The sequence below is a fragment of the Pocillopora verrucosa genome, chromosome 14 (genome assembly GCF_036669915.1).
Source record: "Pocillopora verrucosa isolate sample1 chromosome 14, ASM3666991v2, whole genome shotgun sequence".
Lineage (NCBI taxonomy): Eukaryota > Metazoa > Cnidaria > Anthozoa > Scleractinia > Pocilloporidae > Pocillopora > Pocillopora verrucosa.
In genome coordinates this window covers 6,365,483-6,392,816 of record NC_089325.1, presented here as the reverse complement: position 1 = coordinate 6,392,816, position 27,334 = coordinate 6,365,483, and the positions used below count along the sequence as shown (strand labels likewise).

Genomic DNA, 27,334 nt, shown 5'->3' with positions numbered 1-27,334 from the left:
AAGTAGAAGTCGTTCATACTGCGTCACTTCGTCCCGCTGCCACAATGACGTCATCTGGGCCTTTTCCAGAATTTTGCTTATCAGATGTCATATCATTATTTTTACTTCGTTTTTTCCTCTTGCATTTTCGGGCTTTTTTTAACTTAAGGGTGTGAAATTCCAAACCTTTGCGCAATGAGATGCAGTATGGAATGCTAGATGACCTTGTGAGGAGAGTGGATGGGGAGAGCTGCTTTTTTCGGAATTTTTCTGTTGAAGGCTTTTGTACTCACCTAAGCGTTTAGTGTTTGTTTGCATTCATGTTAGAGTCTTCTTACATTTTAAAGATCAATTATCATTAAAAAATTTATGTAAAATTCATCTAAGAATCGTGAGAGAAATTGCAAACATTTCAGAGAAAACCATGTACCTCGTCTTAAAGCAAAAATGAACACCCGTGCCCAAGCTGTTATGGTACTTTCACAACCACAGATACCATTAGTGAAAATTTGCGAAATTCGTACATTTCTTCGTTGAAATACTCACTTCCACCTTGCAAAGCAACCAAAGTGATAGTCTTTTGACTTCTGGATCGAAACGGATCAATAGTGCGTTATATTTGGAATTTTGTTAAGATAGGGTGGGGTGGGGGGGGGAACACGCAGGGGTGCATAAAATATTTTTTGTTCTGGGATGCTCTACCCCGTCTGGCTACACTCGCTTCTAAATCCACTCAGATACCCAAATTCATAATCTTGACACTGTTTTCTTAAAATCAATTCGTAAAAATCTCTTAAAAGGATCACTCTTCCGGGGTAACTATCCCTCGAGGTATGCCATAGTCCCGTGATTGCTGAACAGTGGTCAGCAAAACACCTTATTCCGATTGTGCGCATTCCACAGGTCCCGGAAGCTTAAGTCTTATATCAAAAACATAGTCTCGTTTGTAAATTAAGTCTAGGCTTTGAACGATCTTAAGGTGGTAATGTGCATACTTAAAGTCCTACTGATGAATCATTTATTAGTCTTTGATCTATAGCCACATGGATCCTTGCAAGAGTGTGAGCGTTTGATTTCTTATGGCTACCGCAAAGGAAGACTTTGACGCGGTCAGAGAATGGTTGTTGGCCGAAGTCAAACTCGATAGGTATGCTGAGAAACTTGAGTCAAACGGCTTTACATCACTGGAGACCTGTTGCTCAATAAATGAAGATGCCCTTGATAAGATGGGAATCGTCATGCCATATCATCGAAAAAGATTTCTTATGTTTACGGAGAAACTCAGGGAAAAACTTGGTATGGATTTCACGAACGAGGAAGATGGCAGTGTCAGCCCGAACACGGACGTAACAACAGACAGGTCTGAAACTGGAACTGAGCAGCAGGACTCGCTCATAAATTTTGTTAGCGAAGACGAAAGTGTAAGTGCTTGTAATGATCAGCTTCCGAAGGAAGACAGTTGTGAAATTACCACAGGTGAAGGCCTTGATACTAAAGTTCCTGACGTTCCTTTACTTCCACCGAAGAAAAAATCCAGCTCTTTGAAAGCACCTCCTCCTATTCCGCCAAGAGCAGATTTAGAAGAAAGAGAGATACCCTCTAAAGAGACTTCAAAAGTTTCAGATACTCCTCTACAAGATGCTAAGCATGTGGAAGTGGATCAACTCCAAGTTCAATCAAAACAACCTGATGTTCCAGCAAAAAGGGCCCCCTTAAAACCTCCCAGGAGAGTGATTAGGACCCCACAGGGTAGTGTACAGAATGGTATGCAAGAACAAGATATGATTTCTTGTAATTCTAATGCTGATAGTGTTGCAAATATTAGTTCCTCTGATGAGAAAGAACCTCAGGTGCAAATGAATTCAACTTCAAGCTGTCCTGTATTGCCTAACACAGACAATGGAAGTGATGAAGCAAGCTCCACTCTGCAGAGTAATGAAGAAACAGCTGTAGCAACAACTGAGCCAAGGGTAGTGCCAAAAGCACCCGAGAGGCTATCAGCAAAAAGACCAACACCTGCACCACGACCACGAAAAAGAAGACAATCAGAAGACAATGTATTAGTGTCAGATCTAGTTACAGATGGTGAATCAGAAGGAGGCATCAAGAATGTGTGTTCGGCAGTGTTAAATGATGCTTCGGAAAAGAGAACACAATCATTATCTCTATCTGGAAGAGGAAGTGATCTTGCAAATTCCTCTGTGGGAAAACCATCAACGCTACCAAGAGCTGCATCAGCTAAACAAAGGCCTGCCCCTCCACCCCCTCCCACACGTCAAACAGGTTCACTGAAAGATCTCCCTAAAAGGCAGATATGTGATCTACCACTACCACCTGTTCCTGTCCCAGGAAGTACAAACCATCGGCAAAATAAATTGATCAGTGCTCCTCACCAAGGTTAGCTTGCTTCTTTGGTAATTTTTTGAGAACTGAACTCAACTGAGCTATCACACACATGGATCTTTGTATGAAGCAGATCCCTTCTTCTTTTAAGTTCTTTACCTATCTTAAGAAATGTGTTGCTTCATAATTTGGTGTTTTGGCAAGAGAACTCTCCTTAGTTGAAATGTTTTTCCATTGTCATTGCTCATTTTGTAGGATAACAACAACAGCAGATTCTATTTTCTATTTGGTCTATATTATATACCTCAGCCACAGACAAGTCATGTCTGTTAATGTAATTAGTTTGTTACATCCCTTTACACCCTAACATCAGCATACATCATCTCCACACTGTTCTCTATACATTTCCTATAGTGCTGACAAAGAGAATTTGTTTAACAATCAAGAGCTTCCTTAGTTGGTGATCATTTCCTTTATTCTCATGACCTTAATGTTTGTTTTAGGAGTGATACTGACAGGAGAAATTAGATACTAATCACTCTTAGGGATTAAAGGGTTAATTTCAGTATCCATATTCTCCATACTCTTTTTGAAACATTTCCTTTGGTACTGACAAGGAGAATTGAATTAACAATCAAAACTTCTTAGGTTGGTGATCATTTATTTTGTTCTCGTGATCTCAAAGAATGATTCAGCAGGAGAAATTAGATGCTGGTGACATTTCCAAGGGTTAAGAGAGAAATCAGATGAAGAGAAATTATTGTTTTCAGGTTTCACAGAATATTGCATATAATTTAACCCTTTAACTCCCTTGAGTGACCAAGACAGAATTTCTCTCTACATTATTAATACAATATCAACCATGTAAGTGATGAGAATAAAGAAAACTATCAATTTGGGGATAATTAGTTGATCCAATACTGAATCCTCTGAACTAACATTATAAGAATTGTATGGTTGACAGTAAGGAGAATTACAAATTTGGTCTGGGAGTTAAAGGGTTAATTATATTATAGGAAGTTAGTAGGTATAGCTGATTTTAATCTTACTTAGGGTTTGGGTTAGGGTTGGATAAAATTTTTATCCATGAAGAGTCACCTGTTTTTTGGAAAGAGTTAGGATAATCTTTAAATTTATTGCTTTGATACATTTAAACAGGAGCATCAGAGCCAGTGAAAGCTCAATCAGAGTCAACAGATGAATATTCACTGGTTCAACCATTACCACGGAAGACATCACAAGTGAAGTCTCAACCAGAGTCAACAGATGAATATTCACTGGTTCAACCATTACCACGGAAGACATCACAAGTGAAATCTCAATCAGAGTCAACAGATGAATATTCACTGGTTCAACCATTACCACGGAAGACATCACAAGTGAAATCTCAACCAGAGTCAACAGATGAATATTCACTGGTTCAACCATTACCACAGAAGACATCAACAGTGAAATCTCAACCAGAGTCAACATATGAATATACAGAGGTTCAACTGTTACCACAGAAGACATCAACAGTGAAATCTCAACCAGAGTCAACATATGAATATTCAATGGTTCAACCATCACCACAGAAGACATCACAAGTGGAGTCTTCACTATATGAAGAAGTTTGGAAAGGAGATCCAAGAGAGTATCAGAGAAATAATGATACAGCTGAAATTGAATATGAAAGTGATGATTCTCTGGATCCATGGTGTGCAGATTTGCCAGAAATGAAAAAGGCAAGTCAAAACATGAAATCTCTCTTACATTGGGGCTGTGCTTTATTGTAGCCTGGGACTAACCTTTGTCTTAAGCTGACTTTTAAAAAAGATTTTTAGGGCTGTGTTTTTTCACAGATTTTTTCAGGGCCTCCAGGCACCAAGAAGGTACTTTAGAGCACAGAATTTATTTTCAATTTGATCCCTTTTACTTTAACCCTTAACTACCAAGATCTCATTAGCAATTCTCCTTACTGTCTCCCAAACAATTCTCATCATGTTAGTTTGGAGAATTTGGTATTGGATCAATTAGTTTTCCTATAATTGATATTTTTCTTTATTCTCATCACTTGTCTGCATAGTATTGTAAAGATATAGTAAGGAGAAATTCTGTCTTGGTCACTCACAGGAGTTAAAGGGTTAAGTAGAACAGACTATGAACTCCTCTCATTATAATAGTTGGGGTGTCTATTCTTAGTCAGAAGTCGATAGCTTCGTTAACCTGTTCATAGTTAAAGTGTGCATTTCCTGTGACTCTTTTCACCCTAATATCAGTGTGCATGTTCTCCATTTCCTATCATACTGACAATGATAATTTGTTCAACAATCAAGAGCTTTTTTGTTCAGCGATCATTTCCTTAATTCTCATGACCTTAATGTTTGATTTAGGAGACTTTCTGTAAGGAGAAATTAGATGCTAGTCACTCTTAGAGGTCAAAGGGTTAAAGGTGCACCATAAGTGAACTGACCAACCTGGCTGGGCAGTCTAACTTGTGGTTTGTGACAGTAAATGACTCTGAACTACATGACAGTAAATGACTCTGAACTACACAACAATAAATGACTCTGAACTACACAACAATAAATGACTCTGAACTACACGACAATAAATGACTCTGAACTACATGACAGTAAATGACTCTGAACTACATGACAGTAAATGACTCCGAACTACATGACAGTAAATGACTCTCAACTACATCTATGTTTTGTTCTTAAACTGAAGGCTTTGATGCCATTCTTATTGAAGTCTCCAACTAGTATTACTTCTCAATATTTTAGAGAGGTGACAGCACAGAGAATGTGGACTACAGTAAGGCAATACCAAACAGCCTAAGCCCAAGGGTAAGTGTCCTGGTCTAGAAGAGACATTTTTCATTCATTTGTAGTTCTTGATTTTCATCATATGTATTTGGTAAAACAATGGACCACTATACTCACAGACTTTCATCTGATTTGATGATGGGGTACTTTTTTTTACAGTAAAGCTGAAATGGAAGTTTAACCATTCAACTTTGAAGATTTGATTGTTACTTCTCCCCTTCAGCTGCTACACATTTCCTTTTGAATAAGTGATGAGAATTTGGTGTCACAGATCATGATGACATCTTCTGACTGATAATAAATAATGGATATTATAGGGAAAAGTTAATGCATGGTAATCACTTCTGGGATTTTAAGGGATATTTACAGTCAAGGGTGAAATTTTTGAGAAGCTAAGGGATTTTGGTAAAACTCAACATCTCATCAGTAAACATTCCTTGTTCTTGCTTCTTGTAGGTTCGTAAAAGTGAAGGATACCTTTGGAAGCAAGGAGGGTAATTACAGAAAGTATTGCTGAGTATTTTTATGAGATATGCTGTATTTTGATGAGCCTGTAGGGCAAGTTGCAATACAAACTACTCATAAAAATACTCAGCGATACAATACACCCGAACATCTAATATGATATATTATTTTATTGTACATTAGAATTACTATGGAAACTCTGATGGTCAAAAGCATACAGTCAATAAACAGTGGCAGGTGAAGTTGACATGATAACCCAATATCTGCAGCAGATATTGGGTTATCATGTCAAATTCAAAGTCTGCCAAGTTTCCAAGCCCCTTATCTGTGTAGCGTTCGCAAACTTTTGCATACTCATAGAGAAGCATCTTCTTTTGCAGATTGTCTGAAAGATATTTAATAAAACAATTATTGAATGTAATCAAGCCTTGTGTTTGTGCTTTGGCAGGTAACTCAGACCTGCACTTTGATAATTCATGATGTCATGCTCAGCCTCATCCAATAATTGCTTATTAATAACTAGATATGAAAGTTGCAAAATCAGATACACAACAAAAATTTACCACAGAAGTTACTTGTAAAGTCATGCAGAGTTCAGTACTCTCAATGAGAATTTCTCTTCTATTTTAGGCAAAAGAACAATAAGGGATGGAGAAAACGGTGGTTTGTTTTTGATGGCAAGGACCTAAGATACTACAAGGATAAGGTAAGTTTTGTTCACCAAAAAAATTGTCCTAAAAGATGAGGCTGTTTCGTTTTGAAAGTTTCTGTAGCATGAAGCGACTTACAAGTATTATTTGCCCCCCCCTCGTAGATAGGATCCTACTCCATTACAGATTACCCCATTCATTTGGTAATTCTCAAAGTTTCCCTATCAGTTTTCTGGCAACCATCTAGCCAGTCATATTGCTTTATTTGTTATAAAATGCTGGTAGACTTCTACCAATTCTCTCTTGCTAGCATTTATTTATGAAATGACTTGCAAGTGTCCTGTTATGCCAATTAGGTTTTTTTTGGTGGAACTACCCAGACTAACTTTATTTGTGAAATGACTAGCAAGTATCCTGTTTTGCCAACTAGGTATTTTTTTGGTGGAACTACTTGTAAATGACTTGCAAGTGTCCTGTTTTGCGAACTAGGTGATTTTTTGTTGGAACTACTTGGAATAACTTCAGTGTTTGTTACATTTCAGGATTCCCTGACTGAATCTCTTCATATAATTCCTGTAAACCAGATAAAGGACATTGAAAATGTGAAAGATGTAAGTATTTTGCCATACAACTGTTGTTACAAGCCAGTGTTACTAACACAAAACTGACCAATCTGATTACTGGAAACAAGCAATGACTTTTTTTGAATTCTTCAACATCTCTGCTTACTGTGGTCTGTGGTGATGATTGGCACAATTTGGATTAAGTTGAAATCATTTGTTTCTGATATTATGACTAGTCAATTTCATTCACCATTAGAAGTGAACATACTGTAATCACAAAGGTGACATTGCAATTGGTTGAATAGCTCTTGGTTCTGAAAGTTTAACAAGCACAATGACTATGACAGAAACACATGTTTCTTTTGTTTTCTCACTTTGTGGCCATGAAGTAGCTGTGCTGAGCCTAAATATTCAAATGCATTCTATTTGTAACAAATACACTGTTTTTAGTAAAAACAATCACTCATTCTAACTTTCATATTTTTAGGAAAAACGTTCAACATTCAAAGTGATAACTCCAAACAGGACTTTCATTTTTGCATCAGAAAACATCAGTAAGTTACTTCTGTAGTTCCTTTTTTTCACCTCAATTGCTTATAATAATTAAATGATCTTAGAAAAAAATAAATTTTCACTTAAATATTGATTTTTTTTAATTAAACTTTTTGATACCATGTATAAACTACTTTAAGTGGGTGATTATTGGTATTCATTCTTGTAATGTTTTTGCTTTTTTCTCTAGCGGAAATGAATCTCTGGTCTCAAACTCTTATGGAGGCAATCATTGGCTGCAAGGTGAGGGTGAACTAAGAGTGGAAAATTAAATTGATGCTGATAAACAGCTGAAAATGTAAGACAGATTCCTTCTTGATTTTCAAAAGGATGAAAATTACAGAGGTAAGTACTGAGTCTGAGTCTGAAATTCCTGGAGGAGAAAGGAAATAGGAGATTAACAAGAGCAGTAAAGAACTGCTGATTAATTCCAGAAAAGAAAAACTGGAAAGAAGGCTGGAGCTAATTGTTTACCGTAAGTAAAGATAATTCAGGTCAATATCAGTATCTGGGCAACTGCTCACCTACCCCTCCCCTAACCCAACATTAACCCTAACTTGTTATCAATTGACTGTTGTTGAGTTTGGGGAGGGGTAGGTGGGCAGTTGCCCAGATACTGATATTGATCCGATAATTCTCTTATGATGTCATGGCAGCCATATTGGTCACCAATAAACAATGAAGTGGTGGAAAATAACTTTCTGCGGCTGCTTGCTACAAAAGTGAAAATGTTACGTAAAGATTACTATATCACAGGAAGTACAGGATTAATTTTTCGTGGTTTTATTTCTTCTCTTATGTTTTGCAGGGAGATGGCAAGAATTGGAGGAGTGGTGGAGAAATGAGTGACCCAGACAAGGAGGTAGAAAAGATGAGCTTTTGGTCTCCTTGATCTGCAGTAAAAGCTCTATCTGAAAAAAAAAAAAATTGGTTCAAAATATTTATTTTATCAAAAGAAAGAAAGCTTTCACAGGCAACTGATGGGTTTATTCACATTGTCTCTCTGTAAATCACTCAAATTAGCCATCTGCAAAAAGGCTCCCATCTGTGAAATATGGTAGCACTCAATGTATGCTTAGTTAACTGAAAATAGAAAATAAGGAAAATCACAGTACATTACGTAGCATGTTTTTCCAACTTTTTGTGCCTTGATGTCCACAAGGGCAAATCATAATTTGAGGGTGGAATGTTTAAATCTCCCCAAAATTCTTTTTCCCACCAAATTTAGAGTAGCAGCCAGTGAATGATGTTCATATTTTTCTGTTCTCAGGGATGGCTGAAGAAACAGGGACACAATGTTGTGGCAGACTGGAAGAAAAGGTAACAGGAATATGAATATTGAAATGTTTCTTTAAGCAGTAAGTTAATTCAACCTTCAAACAGTGACATCCAATTCTCAATTTTTGTGTTCCTTGCAGATATGTAGCTATCAAGGGGGACAAGATCTGTTACTATGACACTTATGAGGTGTGTTTCATTTTCATTTTTTATTTTTTTATTTTTTGAGGGTTGATTTTTAGTAGTTAGTTCATTTTTGGTAGTTATGGTTCTCTTTGACAGGAATGGTTTGTTGGGAGACAATTTTAAACAAAATTCTAGTCGTGATTTGTACATGTTAACCCTTTAATTCCCAGATCAAATGCTTCATTCTCCTTACTGTCAACCATACAATTCTTATGATGCTAGTTTGGAGTAATTATCCTCAAATTGATATTTTTCTTTATTCTCATCACTTATCTGGTTGATATTGTGTTGATATTGTAAGGAGAAAGTCTGTCTTGGTCACTCATGGGAGTTAAAGGGTTAACTGATAAAAAGTTGTTACCATAAGAATTGTTTTCAGTGCAGACAACAATTGATTGACCTCCTTGATGTTCTCCCTTTTAATTGCTACACATTTCCCTGTAAATAATTTACGAGAATTTGGTGGTAGATCAAGATAACAACTTCTACCTGATAAGTTTGTGTATTCTGATCACCTGTTTGCTTGATAATGTATGGATGTTATAAGGAGAAGTTACATATTGATCACTTCCAGGGGTTTACTAGAACCTCAAAATATTACAATATTTAGGTTTTATTGTTTCTACAGATTTATTTAGGGATTTTACTTGAAGTGTTTTGGAGTATTTCAGGGCACATTATTATTCTCATTTTCCCATTGTTGCTGTGACTCACTGTAGAGAAGCACATGGTCATGTATGTTCTTTTAATTTAGGACTTTATTTATGCAACACCAATAAATTGCATCAATGCTGCTTTGGCCAAAGTGAAAACTGTAGACGGACACAAGAACAGATTTGTAATAATTACGTTCCACAAGTCTTATAGGTTAGTTTTATTTATTTATTGTTATGGATTTTTCTTTACACTTGTTTAAGTTACCTTCAGTCAACCATTTGCTGGTCACTTTTAGTGTAAAAATGTTTGCTGAGAAGGTCTTGTAGATTGTGAATGAAATGTTCATGAGGAGGCTTGTATGATTCTCAAATGTATTTTGTTTGAGTGTTTTAAGGCCAAATGAAAACAGAGTGAGGATACTGTATTAAGGCCTTAAAATAATGTGTAATTAATAATATTAATACGAATTAAGGTAGGGCTTGGAGAATTGGAAATGACTAATTGATGGCCACGAATTTTGATTGTTCGTAGTTTCCAAGGAGATAGTGAATTTGATGCTTCCTCGTGGATTGTTGCCATAGAAACAGCCATTCAGATCGGACTTGGTGATACAACGGTGAGAGAACTTTCTCTTAGAGAACTTTTGGCAGTAAACTAGGATCTTGGGTCCTCCAATAAGCCTCAAAACTCTAGCCATGTTGACCGGGTGCTCAAACGTACCTTTCACCGGACGGAACTCCCAGGTAGAAGTGCTACACCACTATCGAGTTATTCTGAGAACACACGTCAGAGACAGACGAAGTTGGAGGTGCAGCCAGTCATAGCTGGAGGGGGCACTCTATATGAGCGATAGATGAAGCGATAAATGGGAAAATTTTTTCTCTTTTACATCAAAGTAACTGAATTGAGAGTTTCTTTTGATTAGAGATCCTTCTTCCACTAAAAAAAAGAGGAAAGAAGAACAATCAGTTGCAATCTGGCGCCTGCAACCTGCTTCCCCGCATGCTCGAAAAAAAATCTAGTGTGGTCTGATGATGCCAACAAGGATTTTTTAATTAATTACTATTGTGGGTGTGTTACTGACCCCTCGTGTCTTTTGTATTTCCTACTGTAGATTCGTGAAAAAGTTTGGGAGAATCCGAGTAACCGATTTTGTGCAGACTGTGGAATGAAAGGTTAAATTTTGTATTTATTTCAATGATCAGTTACCTTTCGGTGGCCTGTTTTGTTGAAATGCGTTTAACTTTAATCAGCTGTTACAGAACTCGGTGTCGAAGCATCCGAAGCACTATAGGGGAGGTCAGCGGTTCGACTCTTGCAAGCACTTCACTGCTACACTGGCTGAAGAATTAATTGATGCTTCACTTCATTAGAGCACACTTTATCTATTATGACTTTTATTTTTAATTTCAGATCCAGTGTGGGCATCGGTCAACTTCTGTGTTTGTGTTTGTGCAAAATGTATTGGTAAGTTCATTTCACAGCCTAAAGGTTTATTGCAAGCTACACAAGTTTTACAGGAAAGTGCTGTTGGGTTACACCTCATTGTGGTGCTACAGAGCTGTGAGAAGGGAAAAAAATGAAACAATAGCTTTCATTTAGCGGGAGAATAACCTCAGATATTTGTCCACGGATATGATCTGTTCAGAGAGGCTCGTTAAGGAACATGTTATGGCCAAGGACAAATATACAAGCATAATTTTGAGCCAACTAGAGACTATTGTATATATATATATATCCATCCCAATATTTTCTGCACCGCGCGGGACGTTTCTGATCAAAAACATTTCCTTTCTACATGGAATGTTGACTTTCCTGTGATCTGCGGCAAGGTTTATGAGCAAACGTGTTAGAGTCTTTTTCTGAAAGAAGAGCAGAACGCTTTCATTTATGTAATTATTTCCACGACTTTGATCACACCGTACTTAAAGCTTCAAAATAGGGCATGTCATTTAGGGATTACCCGCTAGTACTCCAAAGTTTTAGTTAAAGGATATTCCGGCGGCGGGAGACCAATCGCGCATGACGGAAAATATTGAATAAATTTTCATGTTACGCATTACTTTTATTTTAAAAGGTGTTCATCGCAACCTGGGGGTTCACTGTTCTCGTGCACGTTCTCTTCTCATGGACGAGAAGATCTGGAACCCAGCTCTTATAGAGGTAAGTCTATTTCCGCAAGGAGCTTTTCTCATTTGAAGCATTTTGATTATAGGATCAGACTTACATATATGGTCACGGTGCCCTAAAGAATCGTTGAACGAATAGTATTGTACTGAGGTCGTTAAATTGTATGCCTGTTTTGTATACGCCTTGTCATGGATTTACATAAGTGAATGGCGGAATATTCTCGTATTTGCCAGAATCCTGCGAGAATCTAGCGGAGGGGATTTGAAAACAGGTTGAACAGAAAGTTCATTTCCTCCACTCGTTGTCTTATTCATATTGATATTTTGACGTTAGAAGTTCAATGCTCAATTTGATCGGCATGTACTCACAAGATCAGGGGCGAATGTTTATCTCAGTAGGGTTTGGAAATTTTTTCAATTTATAGAGAAATTTCAACTAAAAAATTTTCAAATACAGTGCGACGAAACACCTTTGATTCTGCCTTCTCTCTGTACACTCGCACGAGTTTGTCTCTCGCCGAGTGATGATATGTACCATCACTACCAGTCAATGACTTTTTTCATTTGACAATTCTCCTCATAATCTTGCACTGTTTCAACTTTTATCTCAACACAGCTGATGATAAAAATTGGAAATGACAACGCCAATCAACTTCTTGAACACAAGTTACCCGAAGACGACAAAATAACACCAGATGCCAATGTGTAAGTAACCCTTAAAAAAAACCTTTTGAATTCTCCTTACTGTCTGTCATACAGTTCTTGTGTTGTAAGTTCGGAGAATTTGGTATTAGATCAACTTACCCCCTAATTGATATTTTTCTTTATTCTCATCTCTTGTCTGCTTGACATTGTGTTGATATTGTAAGGAGAAATTCTCTCTCGGTCACTCATGGGAGTTAAAGGGTTAAGAGCCAGAAAATACAGCATGCATGGGTGGGTAGCGGAGAGTGATGCCCAGAGCCCGTAAGCGCCCCTTGAAATCGTGTAACCAACCTTCCCTTTATCGGATGTTTATGTGGTATCGACACAGATCAGGATTGTGTCTTATTACTAAATTTTGTCCATGAAGTAATGCGGCTTTCGTATATTCGGGAGCCGTAACTTCTTACAACCAGAGTGAAACTTTGATTCTCGCTGTCCTTCATTTCCCCATTTTTGCATTGATGTGAACTGATTTATGTTTTTGATAGGTTGTTTTTTGTTGTATCTCTGTTCGAACCATGTGAGGGAAATCAAGCATAAATATTTCTCGTCACCGTTTGCAATAAACATGTCTCCAAATGTATTTAATTGTTAGATTAGCAATCTTCTGTCTGTACTGTTATCTACTAGTTTCGTTAATTTAGAAGTATGATTTATGCGTTCCCAGCTTGTTATCATATGTTTCAGTTCGTTGACATGGGAAAAGGGAAATTTCGTCCAGCCATTTACGAGATTTAAACAAAAAATATGCACAAGCTAAAACAAGAAAATAGGCATGGAAAACAAATAATGAAAACTTCATTCAAAGCCTCAATCCCGGTAACAGCGAGCCAACTGAGCAATAAGTGTTAAGTATTGCAAAAAAACATACCAATTTTTAAATTTATTTTAGTGCGGCGAGACGAGAGTTCATCTATTCCAAATACTGGGAAAAGAAGTACGCCAAATACCATCAAGCTTTTGGAGATCCTGAGGCGCTAGGAAAGGTACATTTTGTAATATTTCAAGACAGAAGTTGGGCGGGGGAAACTTCGTCTCCGTTTACTTCCTTAACGCGTGTGAAGTGTCCGCCAAAACTTTGGTAGGAAAGCAATTTTTGAAACACCTGAACTGTCGCTAAGCGGTCATGTGAATAAGTTCTCGGCGAGTCTTTGGCGGAAGGCAGTTTTAGACAGCGAATAGTCACTGTAGTGGGCAGTTGTGTGACACGTGCGTGTTTCCCGCCAGTTCTGTGGCTAGCAGGCAGCGTTACAGCTGATTCTGTGGCCTGAGGTGTGATCCGTATCAGACTCCCGCCAAAAGTGTCACGCTACTAATGCATACTTTTCACCAAATCTGTGGCTGCCAGGCAGGTTTTAACAGCTGATTCTGTGACTTGCGGTGTGATCCTTATCAGTCTCCCGCCGAAAATGTCGTCAGCTGCTAAATTTGTTATATCTTGTTTTGTAAAATCTTTAAACGAACTTTGAGTTAATACAATAATTTTAAAAAAGAATAATTTTACCGACCGGTCTACCGTCTCGTTTGTGGTTTCTCACCTTACACGTGTCAAATATATTTTGAAACCGCATTAATTGCATCTTGTTTTGTTTGAACCGGACACAGTTTGTTATGCACATTACCAATGGTCATTTTCGAATTTCGCTTTGTTTTGGTGTAGGTCTTGCGGGACACTGTGGTCACAAAGGACATTTTATCCACCATGGAACTAATTTTAAACAAAGTGGATGTAAGTCAATGATCCTAGACTTATTAGCCTTGACTTTATTTATGCTGGAAAAGATTTTTATCCTCGGAAGTTATCCTTTCGAAAATTTAATTTTCCACATCGAAAGATGAAACGCCATAATAATTTATTGCTGTATAATTTAATTAATTTACTCCTCCGTAAATAAGCGCGGCTAAAAGTTTTTCTTACCAGTGGCGAAACAATTTTGCGAGCATTATACAAGAAAATTATCGATGAGACATGCAACAGAACTGGTAGGGGTGTGGCGATAAAATCGAGTTATTTTTACTCTGAAGATATATATTTTATTTTCTCAGTTTTCATAATGGATGCTTTCAAAAATGTCCACTTTTAATCTCTTTTAATTTTTTTCTCCTTTCTTTGCCAGGTTCGTTACGTTGCCTCAGATGCTGAGGACGAAAAAACGCGTAAGTTGTGAAAATCTTTCATATAAGTTCCCTACTTTCAAACCAAGTCTAGAAACAATTTTTTTTTAGTTTTCAATTTTCAATCCGGTTTCCCTTTCGCCAACAACTAAAGAGAACGTAATGGGCTGTAGGGTATATTTCAGTAGAAAATTTTGAAAGCAGATACAGTCGAACCTGTACCACGGAGAATGGCGGGGAAAATGCTTGATGCAGGTTGACCGCTAAATACAACTCCACATAACAGGAGCCAAAAAAGAATAAAAAACGCAGTTTTTCTTAACAGTCTTATGAAGAAAGATAATCGGCAATGTGGAGAAGACATTTGAACTCAAAGAAGTGACAATGATTTCGGGAGATAAACATGAAATAAATTCGACTTGAGAGATTATTCTTAGTAATATTTTAGTGGTTTCGCTTTAAGTGATCGTTCAATACAGGTAGAATACAATACAAACAAGCTGTTGGGACTCAGTCAAAGGTGACTACGACCCTCTAATAGAGGTGATCGTTTAGTAGAGGTGAAAATTATAGTAACTACGGGGAAAAAAGTTCGCGACTTTGACAACCTACTGCTTAGAAAAGAGTGACCGCTTAATTAAGTGCCGCTTAATACAGGTTCGACTGTATCTCGGTTGAAAGGCCTAAGGTAAATGGTGAATGATTTGCTACGCTGAGATTGTAATTTTGAAATTTTTTTTTCCTTTTTAATTGGACAGCGCTCGAATTGGCGGAAGAAGCTGGACAAACTCTTCAAGCAGTGAGTACTTTGTGTAGGAGTAAATTGTGTATTGTTTCTCGACTTGCTGAACGCCGGCTGAAAAACCGCTTGTTTTAATGACGTTAAAGTTTACTTGTTTTCAAGATCTCCTGATGTTTTTCATTCATTATTTAATTTAGGAACTGCTCCGACAGAATGGTGGAGAAGGTATGTGTTGTCTTGATTTTTTTCTACTTTTCTTCCTTGTCTTTGTCATTTTGGAATCGTTTGCAAGTTTTGCAAAGGAAGAGGTCTAATCTTGCGTTCTTCTTTAGGAAAACCTGATCAGAACTTAGGTGATGACCAAACAGCGACGCTTAACACTGAGGTAAGATTGTAGACTGTCATGTCTGTAATACACGATATGGTATTGATGGACACATTCAGCGCTGTTCATCAATTGTCGTAAAGCAAACCCAAAGTACACACAGCGGCCAATCAGAACGAAGAGGAATACCTGAATGAGCCAATAAAAACTTGAATCAACCAGATTCTAGCGCGGGAAAACGCCAGAATTATTTTTTGCATCTTATTGGTTGAGAAGGTGGCACAAGATTTCAAGACACAAAGTGGAATAAAATTTTAATAAATTGATGCAAGTATGGATTACTTTCGACACTCAATTTTAAATTGCAAAAATTGTGGAATGGATTGGATCGATGTTTTCGTCATATTTTACCCTTAAGTACTGATAAACATAGCTAATTTCATTTCGTCATCCCATAATTCCAATAGTCCTTTTAAATCAAACGATGTTGATTGTTTCTTTGACAGGCTTCTCAGAGTGCTCCCATCGAAATAGTTTATGAAAAAGAGGGATTCTTGCAAAAGAAAGAAGGAGTAAGTTTTAAACGCTCTGATTTTAGAGACGAGGTGAAAAGCGGACGCGCAAGAATGGAAAGCGAAAACTGAGGTTGCAGTTCGGGATCAATATCAGTATCTGGGCAACTGCCCACCTACCCCTCCCCCCCTAACTCAACAACAGTCAATTGACAACAAGTTAAGGTTAATGTTGGGTTAGGGGAGGGGTAGGTGGGCGGTTGCCCAGAGACTGATGTTGATCCGCAGTTCGTGTCAAGGAAACTGTTGTGTTGTTTTGCATTTTGCTCGGCGCTCCCACCTACAGTTGCCAACACCATATTCCGCGTCCATTTTTCTCTCATCTCTATTGAATTTAGCCTGCTGAGCTTGTTTAAGATCAAATCTCCTCACCGAGGCCCGTAATGTTCTAATGTTACCAACTTGCTGACACCTGCGATTTCATATTTTATCGTAGAGCTGGAGAAAAAGGTGGTTTTTGTTGAAAGACAGGCATTTAAAGTATGCCAGAGGGGTTAGTGGAATTTTTTTTATCGTTGGTTCATTTCTTCAGGGAAAGAAAATCGAGTTTTGTAATTGCTTTTGTTTGAATGATAAACCGATTTTGCTAAAACTGCTGGCTTACTTGTTCGCAGCCACATGACAAGGACGATCTTGTTACGATTGACCTTAGAACAGTGACGTCACTAGTGAGATGTCCCAAGGGAGAGCAGTTACAACTGGATATTGTTACGGTTGACAAGTAAGAAGATTTTTGCATTATTCTTTACGCGCACTTACTTCGGTTGTCACTTTCTCTATACTGTTCTGTATACATTTCCAAAGGTGCTAACAAGAAGGATTTGTTTAACAACCAAAAGGTTCTTTAGTTGGTGATCATTTCCCTTATTCTCGTGACTCTAATGTATGATTCAGGGGTGATATTGTAAGGACAGAGGAGATCCCAGTCACTCTTAGGGGTTAAAGTGTTAAATGTGTTCGTTAATTGTCTTCAGGTCCTTATTTGAGAGAGTTTTACTCGCAAAAGCGTACTAATTATCTAAGAAAATGTGAAACTGGACCTAAACATTGATTTTTTTCTGTACAAAAGAAACGGTGACCAGAAGTTCCTCTCTATTGTAAGTTCGTTCTCTACAAGTTTGCCCACACAACGACGAGTCGCGAGTCCGGGAAATACATATATATTTTTCGATTTTTATAGAACGCATAGTTTGAAGGCTGATAGTGAAGAGGAATTGGAGGGCTGGTATTCAGCTCTGAGAAGCAAACAGGTAAGAGTCTGGGACTGAAAGAACTGAGTAATTTAGTATTATCGACCGGGTTGATAACGTAAATTGGCCACCGTGAAGAGTTTCAAAACTGACATTTCGAGCGTGAGCCCTTTTCAGAGCGAATGGAGAAATTTTGGGGTGTGTGTGTGTTTATATGCGTGTTTTTCTGCATATAAAAGCCACAGTTTCTTTAGAAACTTACTCCCTTTATTGAAAGAAATGACTCGACTTTTATTAATTGGTATGGTGTGACCAGCCCATCCGCCTAATTGAAACTATTTATTTTCGCAGGTTTTTGGTGTTCTGCTTTGTCAGCAAGGGCTTGGTTCTGATGGAATCCCACACTTAGTGGCAAAGTGTTTGCAGTTTGTCGAAACTTATGGTAATTATTTTTTTTAGGCGGAAAATTGATGTCAAATGATTAGTGTGACTACAGACGCGTCCGATTTAAGAAAGCAGCTAATGCACCAATTAAATTTGAGGAATTTGATATGGTTATGATTAACGATGTCATAACCGATTCTATGAAATATTTTCGATCACTCCAGGTGGCCTCGAGATGGAAGGAGTTTATCGTGTGAATGGTGGGCAGTTGACAATGAAAAAACTGAGAACTTCCTTTGATCAAGGTATCAAATTTGTCTAAAAATCCATAGTGATTTGTGATTTGAAAAAGAACTGTAGTTCATTATGTTGGACTTTTCGTGTTGTCTTATACCGAGGTATTGGTATCTCTCCTTAGACGCTGGTAGCGTGTTACTAACTTTGGATGAATGCGGGGTCCATGACGTCACTGGAGTACTGAAGCAATACTTGCGACAACTTCCCGACCCAGTCATCCCTGGCACCATGTACAAGCATTTCATTGCAGCTGGCTGTAAGAATCAATTTTTTTTAGGGGGGGGGGGGAGAGGGGGATAAATAGATTGTGTTGAGCGTCGTGGGTATTTTGAACGAGATTTCTCTGGATCGTTTAATAACAGCACTCTGTGTTGGCTCTACAAAGCTCGCACTGCTCTTTCACGACCCGTCAGATGTATTAATCACGTCTTGGTTGTGCCACACCTTGCACGATTGTTATGGTTGTTGCGCCTTTCACTGCTCGCATATTTTCCCGCGCTTGACATTTCTCACGTTTTTTCCTGCGCGTCTTCAGTGCCCTCGGCAAGTTCTCTTGTTCTTTCGTATTCTATAGCTCTGTTAGTTTCTATTGCTCGCGCAACGTTGTTAAAGCAATTAATAAAGATAAAGATATGGCCCATTTCTCATTGATTAGTTGCCAAACCACGGTCAAAAGTACATTGGGTTTCCCTGCACTTTTTACCCTCCGCCATGTTCATGTATTTCGCGAGCACTATGCAATTTGTCGAATAAGAGATTATTTCGGAAGGTAGTGCATTAGATACTACTCGCAACGGGGCGTGGTAATTAATGATAATGTAGTTGTTTATGGTAATGTATCATTTCTTGGCTAATTTATCCTTTTATTTACTTCTTCCCTTAGCGATTCAAGACCATAATACAAGACTACAGACAATTAAATCTTTAATCAACCAGCTTCCTAAAGTGAACCATGGAACTCTTAAGGCGATTATCTCTCATCTGACTAAGTAAGTGTAGGGACAATAGGGGTTGCGCTCTATCAAAATCGAACCAGAATCACTGTAACATTTCCTAGTTTTACTTTCGCGCGGCCTTGGGAGACCCAGCAGCCTGGGGTCTAGGGCAGAACTTAGGATTGGGAAGTCCAGTTGGAACTCCGACCAGCGGGTCGTCTTGTTTTCGTACTGATCTCCACTCTCCACCCAGGGGTATAACTGGGAGCTGGCGAACTCTCAGAGAAACCTGACGAACTGCTGACGAGGGGGAAACTGCGATGGATAAGCTTCTTAAACTAAAAAAATACATATTCTCTCACTTTCTTTTATGTGTCATTACTTGGGGTTTGGGGACATAGTTCAGTCAGAAAAGCTACATCAAACAACAATGACTTGTCAACTGATCTTAACGCTCAAGGCGATAAGCTGCTCTGTTGATTACTTCTTGGGAGTTGTTAATTACCTCGTGGGAGTTGTTTTATTTATCGCCTGTTCCATGGACAGTCCAAATCAATTTTTTTGTGACTTTTGCGAAGAACGAGTCAGCTTTACAAGGGATTATATACGAGAGATTTATTCAGGTTTTGTTTTGCCATGTCCCAATATTGGTTATTAATTTTCTTCTTCCTTTTCAGAGTGACCGAGCTAGTTAGTGTCAACAAAATGGGAGTGCCCAATATTGCCATGATCTTCGGTCCTACTTTGATGTCCAATGAAAGCGTAAGCATCGTTCATATTGTTGCTGGAACATAATTCGGTAACGAAAGTCATCGAAGAATCAGTGAATAGTTGGTGAACACAACTTGAAAAGCTTTTTTTCTTACAGTTGCTTACATTTGTAAATTCTATTGAACTCTCAAAGCTTCTTATTTAGCCTTCCTTTTTTACTTTTTACGGCTTCCTTTTTCACATTGATTGATTGACCGTGTTGCAATTGTCTTCATCTTTTATCTTTTTCAATTAGACTGGGCGAATGGACGATTCCTCAATTAATCAGGAATTCTCCATTGTTGGAGACATGATCACGTATTATAAGTGGCTCTTCGACGTAAGTATGAGATAGGTACCTTCTGGTATAGACCTGGTTCATATTTTAAAAAAAATTTCCTGCTTACTCTTACTATTGGATAAGAAAGGAGCTAAAAATGGGTTCTAGGCAAGTGTCGGGGATACCAGAAAAATCACTGGGAGAGGGGAGGGAGGTGGTCAACCTTCGATGGATTAGGATCCCACCTCAGAGGGGTAGCATTAGTTTAAGACGCAAAGTCTGCATTCAATTCCGAAAGCCATTCTTTTCAGTCTTGTATGCAGACTCTACTTCAAAGATAAAGCGGTAGAATTCATTGCCTCACTTTTGTGGAAGACTTTAAGAAAATTTGGCGCATCAGCGAAACTGTGCCCTTTCGTAAACAAGTGGAACTTCGGCTCCCACCAGTGGGATAGTTACAATAATGATTAATTTTCTTTCTTTTTTTTTTTTTCAAGGTGAGTGAGGAAGAAGAAGAGAAAGCCCAGGTTCGAACGAAGCATTTACTTAACCAATACCTTGTCATTAGATTCGCTATGTTCTCGGGTATCTTTGCAGTGTTTTCAATTTTGTTTTCTTATTTATTAATTAGGTAATCGAAGAAGCCACTCAGAAGATACGAGAATTGATAGAATTGAAGGTAACACTTTTGCAACATAAGCAAGCTTTCTTAGCTTTTGGTCTTAGTTTTTGGTCCTAGAGCGCGCCTCGATGGAGCAACGAAAACGACCAATTATAACGAAGGAAAATATCACAAGACCACGAGCGCGGGAAAACGCGGATCACCAAGTCACGTGGTTTTCAATTTTGCTTCTCATATTGATCTAGCAGTTGGAGTGGCTTTTCTAGACCAATCACAGAGCGTCTGAAATCAAAACCCATACAATCTTGGATTACTTTTGACACTCAATTAAAAATTGTTTTCTTGCAGTTTCTTAGTTTTAAAACTACGCCATTTCCTGTTTTTTTTTCGTTTCAATCCGATTTATTTCTTAAACAGAAATTAATCCTCTCTTCTTTTCCGGCGAATAATGTTTTTAACTAATTTTTTTTTCTCACAATGTACAGGACAAACAAAACAATTCCGGAGGAGAATTCACTTTGGATATTTACGTAAAAGAGAAGAATGACAATCCACATTTAATGAAGGTAACACATCCCCCGTGGTGTTTTCCTGATCAATAATTAGCTTCTCTCGACAGTATCAGTTTGTTTAAGAGCTGACAGTTATTTAGAATGAATAAACACAATTTATGTAAAGTAGGAACTAGCAAAGCTGCAAATGATGAAGTTTAAATCTTTCGTGAGATGCTTTAACTGCAACGTAGCTCCATAACAACACTGTGTTGGTTCGTAAGGAGAATTAAGGTTTTGGACTGATTGGAAATGTTTCCCTCTCAGGTTTCGTCTGAGATGACAGCAGGAAGACTTCGTGCAGAGATCGTTTCTCAAAAGGCACTATCGCCCGATATCGACTGGGTGCTGTTTGAGGTTATCGATAATGGTGCCATGGGTGAGTGTTGTCTCCAGTCTCCTGTCACCTCATCTATAGTACTCTTCCATTGTATCTAGAAACACAAATCAAAGTAATCACAATGGCCGTGTAGAACAAAGGAACATATCACAAGCAAATGAGCAAATGAGAAGCTAGAAAACTGCGTGGAAGGTGGAAAACCTCGCGAGAACAAAACGCGAGTGGGGCGAGGAGCGAGTTTTCTCGAAATCTTGAAGTGGGCTCTGAAGCGAATTTAGAATAATTCTGGGTTACTTTTAATTCTCAATTGAAAATTTGCTCCTCCTCTAACATTTTCAAACCTTTTTAAGTAACATGCCCGTTCAAAATTAGTATTTATTTCTTATTTTGTGTGTTCTCTATCAGAGCGAGCGTTTCAAGTCAGAGAGAAGGTCATGACCGCGGCAAACTGGGGGAGTGGGAACTACTTGATCGTCAAAGAGAATTACATCGCAGAACAGATCGCTCCATATGTAAATATTTTACTTATTCTCTACGAAATAATTACTACAAACTTCTGTTTCGAGGAGGTCCTCATGATTCATTAAGTGACATTTTAAGAGACTTCAGTCCGATTGAAATTTGAGGCTATAACTGATGACCTTATCATTAATGCTTCTGTATTTAGCGATTAAATTAATGTCTTTTTACGCTGTCCATATGTGATTTTAGATTTGCCGCAATATTGATTTGATTTCAGCGATGCTTGATTTTGCTTAATTGTGATGTACCTGGAAAAATGCCTCAACTGCTGCATGATTTTCAGTTTCACGCTCGCAAGCAGGAGTAGTAACAGTGATCCAGTCAATCCGGCTGCATTTGGTATTCTCCTTAGAGTCGTTTTATTTTGGAGGAGTTTAAAAGTCTTCTTATTACATGAAAACTTACTTGAACACGACACAATCTACAAAAAGGTAGTTTGACCAGAAAGAAAAGAAACAACATGGGACGAATCTACCAAAGAGGAAGGAAGAAGGCCAAAGATAAACATAGATGGATAACAAGATTAAATTTTGGTTAAATCTTTCTTTCAAGATGTACAGACCGAGACGTAGGTCCCCTGAAAAAGTTTCGAATGTCTTGTTGATATAGCTGTCCTTGTTTTTAAAAGTTTGTTTTTTCAACGGTGATATTGGTTTTATTTTTGTGTTTGATTGTTTTTTTTTTGTTGTTCATCTGTTGTCAGGTCGGTACCCTCTCGATCGAAGGCTCCCTCTACATCCGGGATCCTAAAAAGAATTGGAAACCGAGTCTCGTGTGTCTGAAGAATGGCTACATGTCGGTCAACAAGGAACGTGGGGTACAAACTATTCCCTTTGTTACAAGTTCTTTTTGCATTTGACGCTTTGTTTCCAAAATTGAAGCGATTTTATCTGTTTTACTTTGTTTGGTTTTTCTTTACCTTTAGTCAATTTTACGAGCCATCAAGTCGGACAAATCAGACTCAGAACAATGGCCACTGCATAAACTAACTTTGTATGTGGGTATTCCAGCCGAGAAAGCCACAAAACACTGGACACTAGGTAATCAATTATTCTGACACATGACGGTCGCAACTGGATTTGTGAGGTCGCGTACATTGCCTATCAAAAGTTGTTGAAAGAGAATATTAAAACTTTTTCTCGAACCTGAGGCAAAGCAAAAAAAGGAAAAATAAGAATAAAAAAGAGTTTCCTAGGAGAATTCAAACCCAGATCTTCCGATTTTCGCGTTGATATTCTCTACCAAATGAGTTACAATGAGGTATGTGTTTGGCGAAGCAGGCCATATATCAGGTTTTGGGTAGCAAACAAAATCTTGCCTTCATATTTGTTTTTACGGCTGATTTTTATAAAGTAATTTTCAAACTAAATTGAACTCGAGAACACTGACATGATCATTAGAATGGCATATGCATAATTTTTTGCGTTAGTTGTCAACAACTGCCGAGCTCTTCTACTCAATAGTAGAGGATATGAGAAAGTAACCTTGTGTGAGCGTCATTTTTGGCTTAATCTTTGCGCAAATCTTCTTCGCGCTGAATCGTTCAGATAGCGCGTATAAAAAAGTATTGGCGTGCATTAGCTTGAACTGCATTCATAAGCATTGCTCTGTATTCTGTTGGCTGATTATCATGAATTTTTTGGTTATTTTATTATTCTTAGTTGCGGGTTCACTGTTGTGGTTAAAACAGATCAGGAAGACATTGTCAGGTTTGTAGAAAACAGTCGAGAACGTCCAGTGTTGCAGATTTAATCAGACCTAGAGCATCTTTATGGCTTCGTCTGTTGTTACTTGGGAGAAAAGGAAGGCAGGAAAAGAAAGCGGGGGAGGGGAGGGTTAAGAAAAGAGAACGAACAGATTACTTTAGGGGAGGAGAGAGCAAGGAGAACACTAGGGGGGCGGAGGAAAGAGAAGACACTCTCAGAGGTAAAGATATGGATTAGGTCAGGCACGTCGGAGTGAGAAATTTCTGCTCTCTTGTGCGTGTTTCCTACATTATTGCCAAGTGTGTGCGACGCGGGCAAGATGTATTTAGATTTGATTTACAAACATTTACAGCTTTAGACGCTTAATTCGAATCAAACGATTTTGTTAATGTTTTCGCTGTAGGTATATGTGTGCCAAAGACAAGGATGATAGGAACCGTTGGTTGGCTGCAACACTGAACATGAAGGTACAAAAAGAATTCAGTTGAAACTAATTCTGGGTTTACTCTAACACCGTGGTCTTAATAAATATATAAATATTTCTAGTCGCGAGAAAGAAGAATGACAAAATATATTGAGTCGAGCCGTGTTCAAGGTTTCAATTTTTTTGTTCGAGTTCTTTAAGATATGCGAATAGTTCTTTGTTTCAGGGGAGATCCACATCAATTTATACTTCGCTGCATGTTCTTTGAAATATTGCGAAGACGTTCAACTAAAAACCAGAACTCCTGTTGAGCTGCATTCAGGGGCAAGCAGAAGACCTTGACGCAGATGAAAGAAATTTTCAATTGAGTGTCAATCAACCAATACCAAAATAATCCCAGAAACCAATCAGAACCAAGGTTACATCATCATTAGCCAATGAGAACTCAAGGTGAAAACAAGAAACTGCTTGAAGCGCGGAAATGACCAAGACTCCATTGCCTATAGTTTTGTGCCTGATTGGTTAAACGATAACTAGCGCGTATTTACTAGACCAATCACAGTGCAAAGGTGAGGAAAGCCAAAGAAGTCTCGGATAACTTTCGACATTCAATTGAAAAATGCTCCAAAGGTGATAAATCAACAGCTGCAGTAAGAGAAAGTTTCCAATAACCACATGGAATGTGTTTCCTAAAGAAAATCAGCAGTCTGTCTCACGCGAGCTTTTTTCGAATTTTTTTCAGCATCCTGAAGGCATTTGGTCAGATCCCACACAGGACTCAGAGGTGTTATACTCCTTGGTGGGTCCAAAGGTAAAAAACAGTCTTCGTACAACAAGATATGAAAAGAGATCTACAAATATTTTTGATCTTCCGGAATTGTTGTTGAAATTATCCTGAGCGAGCTCTCTGCTTGTTGGCCTCTCAAGTGCGTTATGCTGTTTTAAAAGCAAAGGACATTGCTTGAAAAAACTATAATTTGAATACAAAATAACAGAATACTAAACAAGCTCAAATAAATTCGGAGGTAAAAAAGCTGATAAGCGATATAATTTCCCCATAATTCCATACTTAATTCTGCAGGGGGATTGTTGATAAAGGTAACTACTAGTCTAAACGGCGACAGCAATAAATTACGTTTCGAACAGAGGCTTTGTTTGAGAATTATATGGGTTACATGGAAATCTTTTCTTTGCTTCTACCAGCGCTAAACATTCTTACTAAGTTTGTTTCTTTAAACAGGGCGCGCAGGGAGACGATTCGCCTTTATTCCTTGGAAGACAGGTTTGTTACTTAACCAAATGATTTGATTTTATCAACTGAGTTGATAATGTAAATTGGCCATTGTAAAGAGTTTTTAAAGCTGACGTTTCGAGCGTTATCCCTTTGTCAGCAAAAGTCGAAGGGCTAACACTCGAAACGTCAGCTTTAGTATGTGAGGCCCTCTACAGGGCCTCACAGAATACCACTTTCCAGTGACGTGGGCCCCCTGTGTAAAGACTGTTATTATTATATTATTATTGTAATTATTATCTCTTTACGGTGGTGAATTTATAGAGTCAAATTATCTTGTTATATCTCCTAACGACGCAGCACCACAGTTTCCCTAGAAACGTACCCCTTTTATTCATTTATTACAAAGCCATTTGATATCTTTATCGTATGGTGTCCTCCCTTTGTCAATTAACTTTTTGAAATGATTTTTTATCATTGATATTTGGCAATTTCTGTCAACAGTCAGTACATCTTCGACGGCAAGGCTCCACGAAGCACATCGTGGACGAGCTCAGAATTCGGCAAAAGTCCTTAAGACGTCCCAAAGACAGAGGCCCTAAGACATGAGCCGTAGGATCCATTAACTTTTTTTTTGTGTGAAGCCTAGAAAGAAAATAAAATGCACAATTTTTATTTCAATGGAAATTAAAAATCGAATGTGCACATGTGAAAATAGAGAGCGAAAAATTGGCCATTAGAATTTAAGCTAGTGACAATAATTTGTAAGGATAAATAAACGGTAATACATTCGTGATCAGAAAATGAAAATAATTGAAAGTAAATATCAAAGTTTATTAGAAATGGGTTCTACCTGTTCATACATTAGTTAGGATGCATCAGAAAAAACGAGTTTGATAAACTCGTAAGAGGTTAAAAATTAGAATTGAAATTTTGTACGCGTTGCATTCCTAGATTGTTTCGAAGGAAATTGGGGAACAAGCAATATGCTTGTCCTAGGGGAGCGTGAAACTCGAGGAGAACGCGGAATGGAGCGTTAATCACGCGAAACCAAGCAAACCCGTGTCAGTAGTTAGGATCCACGCAAGCTTCGCGTGGTCACGTGCAACTTAAGCCTTGCAAGTTTTAAAGTGATCCACGCTAAAGTCGCGTCAAACGCGTTCCACGCAGATCTGACTGTTCGTGCTTGTATCTGATAAAGAATTTCGTTTTTTCATTCATTTTTTTTTCACGTAAACGTTATAACCGGGTAAGTTTGAAAACATTTGAAACTTTCATTCCCTAGTAAACCAACTTTCTGATATAAACGTTTGTAACAGTAATCTTCACTCGTGGTAAACATTGTTCAAAATTTCGTACTCTTCATCCTGTTTGTAGACTTGCCAAATTTAACAGAAGTAGCACTTACAGTCAGATCATGAGAGCAGGGTTTGCTGTTAAGACCTCTTAGTCATGTCATCATTTTACTTTGTATTGCGATAAAGAATGTATTTTGTATCGTTTTGAAAATGTTGCCATTACGCTTTGATTACAATTAACAATGTTTTCTACGTGTAAACGTTAACCAACTTTCTAGTTTGTTCTTTTTTTTCTCATAAAGGACAACTAATTTTTTACATAATTGAATTTTGAAGTGGTCAATAAGGATGTTAGTGATTTGGTAACTATAGTCAATGAAAACTGACGGCAAATCATGAATCTGGTCCTCAGTGTCATGTTAAAGCTTTAGGATTTGTATGGGATATAACCAACAGTAAAACAGCCATGAAAAATTACGCAAAGAGAAGGCATCCCAAAGTCTCTATGGTTAGTTCAATATAATTATTAGGATTGGTTAACACTAGTCAAGATGGCATACAGATTTACAGAGCTTTAACTTGATAATGAGTTATTCGTAAGTATTTGTTTTTTTTTAAGACAGAAATATAGATATATGTCAGCCATATTTGTTTTTTGGTTATTTTTGTACAAAAAAAATGTAAGGATTTTATCTTTGGTATAACTCAGCTTCAGTGTATATTCCTTTGAATATCA

General features: G+C 37.9%; 1 protein-coding gene across 1 annotated transcript; it reads left to right on the top strand.

Annotated features, from left to right (window-relative positions):
- Positions 1–893: 893 nt before the first annotated feature.
- LOC131794904 (arf-GAP with Rho-GAP domain, ANK repeat and PH domain-containing protein 1) lies at positions 894–27,331 on the top strand. Its single transcript, XM_059112473.2, is given in 46 exon segments — positions 894–2,376; positions 3,481–4,046; positions 5,088–5,150; positions 5,586–5,623; positions 6,225–6,300; positions 6,787–6,855; positions 7,295–7,361; positions 7,550–7,602; positions 8,168–8,221; positions 8,630–8,679; positions 8,778–8,826; positions 9,578–9,690; positions 10,012–10,096; positions 10,595–10,655; positions 10,894–10,947; positions 11,558–11,643; positions 12,226–12,314; positions 13,207–13,300; positions 13,975–14,043; positions 14,432–14,471; positions 15,188–15,228; positions 15,369–15,396; positions 15,504–15,556; positions 16,003–16,068; positions 16,505–16,561; positions 16,683–16,789; positions 17,249–17,318; positions 17,610–17,700; positions 17,867–17,947; positions 18,061–18,195; positions 18,823–18,928; positions 19,552–19,636; positions 19,881–19,964; positions 20,402–20,431; positions 20,536–20,583; positions 21,012–21,092; positions 21,345–21,456; positions 21,823–21,929; positions 22,643–22,756; positions 22,865–22,964; positions 22,967–22,979; positions 23,601–23,648; positions 24,049–24,112; positions 24,812–24,880; positions 25,310–25,351; positions 25,805–27,331. Coding segments are annotated over 46 exon segments (5,031 nt in total). The 5' UTR covers positions 894–1,058; the 3' UTR covers positions 25,910–27,331.
- Positions 27,332–27,334: the final 3 nt, after the last annotated feature.